The 8697-nt window shown below is 54.6% G+C and overlaps 1 protein-coding gene across 1 annotated transcript in view; it reads right to left on the bottom strand.

Moving 5' to 3' along the window:
• Positions 1–8697, bottom strand: part of SYN2 (synapsin II) — a 74683-nt gene that overhangs the window by 21434 nt on the left and 44552 nt on the right. The window contains exons 9-11 of the mRNA XM_027776668.1: positions 6025–6099; positions 5414–5516; positions 4001–4150 (exon numbers count right to left, since the gene is read on the bottom strand). Of these exons, the coding sequence (XP_027632469.1) occupies positions 4001–4150; positions 5414–5516; positions 6025–6099 (328 nt within the window). The remainder of the gene's footprint in view (positions 1–4000; positions 4151–5413; positions 5517–6024; positions 6100–8697) is intronic.

Raw genomic sequence — 8697 nt, 5'->3', positions numbered from 1 at the left:
GAAGAAGATTATGTGGAATTCAGCCTCCTTAACCTCCACACCACCTGCTGGCCCAAGATATCACTTTCATAATATTCTAGATCTTATAAAGGGTTCTCAGCTTTAAAAAAAAAAAAAGAATTATTTATTTAATGTTATTATTTATTTATTTTTGCCATAGGGTGCGTGCGCTCACTGGAGACACAGAGAGAGACAGAGAGACAGAAAGCGAGAAATCACCCTTTGGGGTGATGGCCACATTGCAATCCCTTCTCCTCCATTCTCCTCACAGGATTTTGGGCACGCACGCACAGATACCCAGCATGAGTTTTAAGTCACCCAGTCCGGGACTTGAACCACAGTTGACTACCTGGGAGTCCAGCGACATAACCATTATGCCATCTGCCGTCCCTATTATTTTTAATTTGCTATAGGGTATGTGCACTCACCAGAGAGAGATTGAGTGAGAGAGAGGGAAAGTGAGAAAGAAAGCCGCTAGGCCCAGGACTCAAACCACAGTCAGTCATGTGGGAGTCCAGCACCTCAGTCACCATGCCACCTGCTGGCCTCTCAGCTTTTTTATTTTTATTTTTGTCCAACCTTCATTTCACACACGAAGATACTGAGACTGAGAAGTGGAAGAATGCTCTCCCACGTCATCTGGGGAGTCAGGGCAAGGTCAGGGCTGAACTCAGCTCTCCTGACTCTCAGCACAGCCTCCAGTCTGGTTCAGAATAGCTTCTCTTAGAGGAGGCCAACGGGGGTCCACATAGCTATAAAGTACTTCCGGCCTCCCACAGGATCCCAGAGAGGCCCACTGCATCAGGTTCTCTTACCCCGGCCTAAGTTCTTTTTTTTTTTTTTTTTTTTTAAGAATGTTTTTTTTTTTTTTTGCTATAGAGCACGTGCACTCCCCAGAGAGAAAGTGAGAAATCACCCCCCCACCACCACCCCATGGTGGGGGGATGGCCACACTAATCCCTTCTCCTCCATTCTCCTCTCGGGATCTTAGGCACACATGGCTGGCGTGAGTATTAAGCCACCAGGTCGGGACTCAAACTGTGGTCGACTAGGTGAGAATCCAGTGACATAACCGTCACGCCATCTGCTGATCCCCCCGTTTCACGTTTTAACCTCCATTCCTCCTGGTGGCTAGAGTGCTGGGCGGCCTGGCGGAGGCTCTTGTTCATCAGGAGAATTGAGAAGGGCTCAGCTGCCCAAGCCTGGGCCAGGCTCTCCTCACACAATGTCTGCAGTGTCTTTCAAAGACTAGAAGAAAGGGTACGTGCATTCATTCTCCAGAGAGGGTCAGAGAGGGAAAGTGAGAACTCACCTTCTGAGGGGATGGCCACTGCCACCGTCCCTTCTTCATGTTCCTGCTCAAGCATATGGCATGAGTTTTAAGTCGCCAGGTCTGGGACTCGAACCATGATCGACTACGTGGGAGTCCAGCAACATAACCATTATGCCATCTGCTGGTCCCTAGCCCCAATGTTTGTAAACCCCCCAAATCTTTCTATAACCTCCAGTTAAGTACAGTATTTTCATGGGCTTGTCTCTAACAAGCAATTAAGTATCGATTTCCAACCACCCTACCCTGATTCTCCAGCAACTTAACATGTGTGGAGTACAGGAATATTCTTACTCCTTGTCAGAGCTCGGACAGTGCGGGCCAGGAAAGAAGGTGTGAAACTCACCAAGTGCTCCTTTGAGGAGTCTTCTAAAAGGTCATGGGAAATGCATATTTTGAAAAAGGTAGTTCAAAATATTTTTGGCACCCAAATAAACCTGTACGTGCGTTCCATTTTCCACGAACTGTCTGAAGTTCTCTTTTATATGACAACGTCTCACCTCGCAGGGCGACCCTGACTTAGGGTACCCCGAGTCGGGGCTGACACGTATTGGCCCAGAAGTCCCCATGTATCCAGCATCCGTGAGAATGGAAGTATTCTACTCATGAACTTCGCGGAGCACAGAAGGTGTGGATATATTGCACCATATTGTAAGGAGGGGAAGGGATTCAGAGGGGGACCTACTTACCAGTTCTCATGCTGTTTTATTTTAGTCAGTTATTTTTGGAAGTATTTCTTTTTTTTTTTTTTTTTCTTTTGGAGGAAGAGAGGTTTTTGCTATAGGGCGCGTGTGCTTGCCAGGACAGAGAGAGAGAGAAAGCGAGAAATCACCCCCAGGGAGGATGGCCACGCTGCAATCCCTTCTTCTCCATTCTTCTCTTGGGATCTTGGGCATGTACACACATGCACCTGGCATGAGTTTAAGCCACCGGGTCTGGGATTCGAACCATGGTCGACTATATGGGAGTTCAGCAACATAGCCATTATGCCAACTGCTGGTCCCTCTTTTCCTTTTATTCCCCCCAGGGTTTTGCCATAGGGAGCATGCTCTCACTGGAGAGAGACAGAGAGGCAGAGAGAAGGAATATAACAAATCATCCCCCAAGGGAATGGCCACACTGCAGCCGCTCCTCCGTTCTCCTCTTGGGATCGTGGGCACATGCGCACACGTACCCCGTGTGATTTTCAAGTTGCCAGGTCGGGAACTCACACCGCGGTCGGCCCTATGGGAGTTCCGCATCTTAACCACTATGCCACCTGCTGGCCCCCGCTACTTCCCTATTCGAAGATGGATTTTGAAGGAAAGAACTCTGATTTACAAATACAATATTGAGAGAGACTAGTTACGTCTGCAAAGTTACACAGCTATTTCCTGGAAGAACTAGATCAGGACTCAGTTTGTTTGTTTGTTTGCTATAAGGTACACGTGCTCACCAGTGCGAGAGAAAGGGAGAAATCGCCACCCTGGGGAATAGCCATGCCACGATCCCTCCTCTCAGGATTTTGGGCACCACATACACGCACCTAGTGTGTTTCTCAAGTTGCCGGGTCCAGGATTCAAACGGCAAAGTTCTCATGTGAGATCCAGTCCTTTAACCACCACCCCACCAGCTGGCCCTAGGACCCAGTTCCTGGATTCATTGTCCCAAGTGTTTACCACTTCATAATACAGAGGTTCAGTGGAGAGAAGGGTTTGTGGAGCTTTTTGAACAATGAGATACTTCCTTTGAGATAAGCGTAATGGCTATGTCGCTGGACTCCCACGTAGTCGACCACAGTTCAAGTCCCGGACCCGGTGGCTTAAAACTCACGCCGGGCGCGTGTGCGTGCGTGCCCAAGATCCCGAGAGGAGAATGGAGGAGAACGGATTGCGGCGTGGCCTTCCCCCCCACCCCCCGGGGGGGTGATTTCTCGCTTTCTGTCTCTCTGTCTCTCTCTGTCTTTCAGGTGAGCACACGTGCCCTATAGCAAAAACCTCTCCACAAGAAACAAAAAGAGATACTTCCTGTGGGACTGAAGCATGCGGGGCTTGGGTGCCCACGTTCCTTGGCCCATTCTAAAGCCACAGGCCCGAAGCTCGCTGACGACTTCTTGTGGGAGTCCCAGGAGACCTGCAGCTGGGCCACTGTCACTAGCACTGTGTCATGCACCAGTCACCTGGGCAGGGCCGCCTCCTCGCCCTCGGGAAGGAAAGTGGACTGTGGGGACATTTGCATTGTGCCCCGTCACGCTCTCCTAGAACAGGGGCCCCGACCCTGTCCTCTTTCCAGACCTGCAGATTGCTCAGAAAGGCCGTTCTTCCTTTACGCGTGCACCAGACCCGTCACGGAGAACATCTCACGAGCCATCTGAGCAGCTGTTCCTGAGAGACCTCCCACTTTAAAAGTGGGGGCAGCCTGAGTCCCAGAAGAAACCGGCTCTGGTTTGCCCGAGACGTCCAGTTCAGAGACCCAGTGCTCCGCCCTGGACAGCTCTGTGGCCGAGTCCGCAGACGGCTCCTGAGAAGGCCGCTGTTCAGGGTGGAGGGAGAGAATCAGGCCTCTGGAGGGCAAGGGCGGGAGAGAGGAGGGAGATCCCTGGGACCCTGTTCAGGCCTGTGGGTATCTGGCCTCTACTCCACCCTATAGTCACCGACGTCTGGAGTGGCTGCCCTGTCTGCCCCTGCTTACCTGTGGCTGCTGGGTGGTTAAGGGCCTCTGAGGAGACAGGGCAGGAGTCCGGGACAGCTGCTGGTTCATCCTGCTGACGACCAGCTCGGTGATGAGCTGCCTGTCCTCCACCTGGTGCTCCCCCATCAGCGGCATGCTGCAGTCCACCACCTGGAGGGAGACGCGGCAGGTGAGGGCGGGGTCCGCGCCTGAGGGCCTGCTGTGGGGGCCCAGTGAGGGCGGAGTCTGCACCTGCTGTGGGGGCCCGCTGAGGGTGGGGTCTGCACCCATCAGGGCCTGCTGTGGCTTTCAGAAGGATAGGCCCTGGATTGGGGAGAGGGGCAGGGAGATGAGCTGGAGAGGAGGTGCATGCCCTTGTCAGCTGGAAGCATGTTTCTGTGCAGAAAAAGCACCTTTGTCCCCCGCTCCTGCGAACCTCAACTCGGGCCCTCCCCTAACCTTTCACTAGGCTTGGAGAGCCCCAAAGACCGCTGGCTGAAGGCAGTGGGGACAGATGGAGAGTAAGGGACGGGCACGGCCCCAGGGGAGCAGGTAGACACAAAGGCCCACCCCCTGTGTCTCTGGGGAGGACAGTTTTCATCTCTGTGACTTGTCACCCGCACGATCTCTGTCTCCAAACAGGCTCTGCTCATTAGAGGGCTCGATTCCCGCCTTCGCTCCCGAGCTGGGATGCCTTCCTCATTTGCCAACAAGCCTGCTTCTTCCTGGACTTCAAGGCCCGGGTCAGTGTTTCCCTCCCTTAGGGACGGTCTGCCTTACCAGATGGTAGACTGCATTAGTGGGTGGGGACACTAGGCCTGCCCACAGAAGGCTCCGCCCAGAGCAGGCCCTGGGACAGGTTCTGAGTCAAGGGTCCTCTCTGTGCCCTGACACTGATCCTCTGGAAACACCGCAAGCTCTTGGCAAGAAGCCGATTCTCGGGGAGACCGAGTGGGGACGTGCGTGAGTGTTCACATGGCCACCGGCTTCCCTTCTGCAAAGGGGACAGGGAGTCGCGAGTCGCTCGGAGGCCCAGGCTGGGTCGGGTGTCTCCCGGGCTCGGCGGGACACCAGGAAGAATGTCCTGCATCTAGGTGCCACGCAGAGACACTGGGTCGGGTTGCTCTGACCTCAGGCACTTGCTCAGGGTCAGGTTTCTCACCTTTGAATGAGCAGGCTGGTCAGACAACTCCCAGGGACCCAGCTCTGGCACCTCTCCCCCCAGGTGCGGGTCAGCCGAGCAGGCTGGAAAGCGCAGGGCCCTGCTAGTGGGGGTGTCTTACAGCACAGATCCACTGTTCCGCTTCTGGAACCTTCCTGTGGCTCAGGAGACTTGAACTGACATGCAGTGTGAGCCGCCCGTCTGCTTCTCCCGAGCCTGGCCTCCACCTCGGGGGCTGTCTCTTACCGAGATTCCACGCGGGCCAGACTTACCTCAAAAATGTAGTCTTTCCCATCTTTGCCATGTACGGCTTTCACAGCACAGATGTCCAGGCCTCCAAACATCTCAGAGCAGGTGTCCACCCACAGCTTGTACCTGGACGGGGTGGGGAGGCGTCCTGAGGCTGGGGCAGTGGCTCACATCAAGCCTACCTGCCACCAGGCTGTCCCTGCTGCTCCATCTCCCCCGTCCCTTCCTCCCATCAAATGCATTCCCCTCTGCTCCTCAGATCCTACCCAGCTTGCTAGGCCCAGAGCAGGCCTCACTGCCAGGCTGCCCCTGCTGCTCCAGCTCTTCCATCCCCACCCTTTCCTTCCATCAAACGCATTCCCCTCTGCTCCTCAGATCCCACCCAGCTTGCTAGGCCCAGAGCAGGCCTCACCTCCTCCAGGAAGCCTTCCTGGGCTCTTCCCTCCCACACTATTCCTTTCTTGGAGTGTCTATGGTACACATGGTCTTCATCTCCATACTTTAGCCCATGAGCTGGTCCTGCTAGGTTTCAAACTGGCTGCGTGGGCCCTTGGGGTCATCTGTCCCATCGGCTCAGGGGCTCCCTGAGGGCCGGCCTCACTGGACCGGGCACTGGGTGGCTCCCATCACTCACCTGTCTGACATGGCGATCTGCTCCAACATGGCGGAGCCCGTGTTCGTCTTCCAGTTCCCTGAGATGGATGTCCTCCTGCAACGAGGCCCCGCCAGGACAGAACAGGCGGTGAGTCAGCCCAGTAGGGGCAGGCATGGACCCTTCCAGGGTCAGCTCGCCCTGCTTCCCCCGGCTATTCACCCACAAACAGCCCAGGGGGCCGTCTTCAGAGCCCGGCTATCCCAGCCAAGCCTTCACCGCACACACTCCTCCTCCTTGCGAGGGCCCAGCCCGGTTGCCTCTGGTTCAATAGAGCCTGCCCGGATCTTTTCAACGCATGAGCTCCCGCTCTGCTTAGGGCCTGCCGCAGCTTTGTCTGTTCCTCCCTTACAATCTTCTATCTACTTAAATGAAAATAAATGGATTTTGAGCATAGAGTGTGTGCTTGCCAGAAAGGAGAGCGAGAAACAGAGTGGGGGGCGGGGGAGATGGCCACACAGCAATCCCTTCTCCATTCTCCACCTGGCATTTTGGCCATGCACGCCCATGTGCCTGGTGTGATTTTTTTTCTTTTTCTTTTTTTTTTTGGAGAGGTTTTTTCGCTATAGGGCGTGTGCGCTCGCCAGACAGACAGAGAGAGACAGAGAGAGTGTCTATGTCTAAGCGAGAAATCACCTCCGAGGGGGGATGGACACGCCGCAATCCCTTCTCCTCCATTCTCCTCTCGGGATCTTGGGCACGCACGCACACGCGCCTGGCTTGAGTTTTAAGCCACCGGGTCCGGGATGTGAACCACAGTCAACTACGTGGGAGTCCAGCGACATAGCCATTACTCTAACTGCTGGTCCCCCACCCCCCGCCCTGTGTGATTTTTTAACTGTGGTCGGCCCCGGGGGAGTCCAGCGCCTTAACCGCTACACCCCCTGCGGGCCTCATCCCGTGTCTGTTTTTCATTTTAGTTATTTGAGCAGAGACCTCCACTGAGACTTGTCCACACGCCTGTAAGCCGCTTGGGGGTTTACAGATACCTACAGTATCTCGTATTCCCAGCAGCTTCTCCGCTCAGTGTCTGGCTGACTCGGTACACACCGAGCGAATGTCGCAGCTCCTCGGACACCCTCGGGGTCCCTGCGACTCTCTCCCAGTCCTCGCTGGCTCACTCATTCTGTCGCACAGAAGGTAGCTGCTTAGGGACTCTCTGGCACTAGCAACGTGACCAAGCAAGTCTTTGGGTTATGTTGCCTCAACCGTCAAATGGAGCTGATGGCCCATGTCACCCTGTGCCCACGAGCATGCGACACAGCCAACTAGCCCGGGACCGAATCAGGGCTGGCTGCCCAGGTTACGCCCACATTTGCTCCCGACTGGCAGAGTGACCTTGGGAGGGTCCCTTCACCTCTCTGAACTCTCATTTATAAACACAGGGCTGTCAAGAGGAGCCGCTGGGACAGGTTTAAGTAAACGAAAACAGCAGAAGCACATCTTTTTAATTGTTAGTCTTCATCCAGACATCAAGGGGACAAGGAAAGCCCCGGGGACAGAAAATCCCCACTTGAACCACTGCCGGCCCTCCGGGTGCTGTCCCTCTCACGCAGTGCCATCCGGAGAGTGGGCACGCTGGTCTCCAGTAGCGCCCTCCCAGAGATCTCACTCACGTCCCGAGACACCCAGATACGGGGCTGGTTTCCCAGAGCCCAGGGGAGGCCCTGGGAGCAGGCTGCAAGGTAATGATGGCCCTCCTCCTCGGACGGTCCTGGCGGCCTTCACTACTCGTGGCCCTGCATGGGGGCCTCACTGCAAGGTCCTGCGTGAGAAGGCTGGGGTTCTCGTCCAGCTTTGCAGACAAGGAGGCAAAGACGCACACGGGTTAGATGGCTTGTCTAAGATCGAGATATCTAGCCCAAGCAGGTACGAGGGAAAACATCCAGGAATCTTGGTTCCTTGGTGTGACGTGCTTTCTCCTACCCTCTGTCTCCTGCAATGCACCCCACACAAGCGGCTCGCAAAGCCTGAGCAGAGACGCAAAAACAGATTCATACAAATAACTCTTGTCCCAACGTTAAGTGGTTTATAAATCGGAAAAGACTTCAGTAAGTTCATAGAAAAATGGAATGATACGTGGGTTTATTTGGGGGCAACAACTGAAAATTCCATGCATTTTTTTAAACAGTAATATTGTCTGTGGACTTTCTGAAGGCCTTTCCTATGTCCTGGTGACCAGACTCCTCAAGGTGGGGACAGACGTACTCCCTTCTGTGTCACCCGCAGAGAGCCATGATGTAACAACGGGGTTTAGAGAGGAGAATGGAGGAGAAGGGATTACGGCGTGGCCATCCCCCCCGGGGGGTGATTTCTCACTGTCTGTCTCCCTCTCTCTCTGTCTTTCCTGCGAGGGCACGCGCCCTATAGCAAAAATCTCTCTAAAAACAAACAAACAAACAAACAACAGGGTCTCAGTAACTCCGAGTGAATAAATAGTATCACTTAACATGTGTGGGGTGCTTTGCAGGTTACAAGGTTGCCTGAGACTTGGCAGCATTCTCAAACAATGGGCTGCAGGGCGCAGATCCATACAGGCCCCCCGGGGCACGTGGGAGTGCAGGGACACCGAGAGGGTACTCAGGGACAGCTTGACCACTTCTCTGGCCCGTGCAGAGGGACCTCCAGTGTCGTCTACTGAGCTCTGTCTGCCGT

Source organism: Tupaia chinensis, unplaced genomic scaffold (assembly GCF_000334495.1).
Source record: "Tupaia chinensis unplaced genomic scaffold, TupChi_1.0 Scaffold000704_1, whole genome shotgun sequence".
Taxonomy (NCBI): domain Eukaryota; kingdom Metazoa; phylum Chordata; class Mammalia; order Scandentia; family Tupaiidae; genus Tupaia; species Tupaia belangeri.
This window is presented reverse-complemented; position numbering and strand designations above follow the sequence as displayed.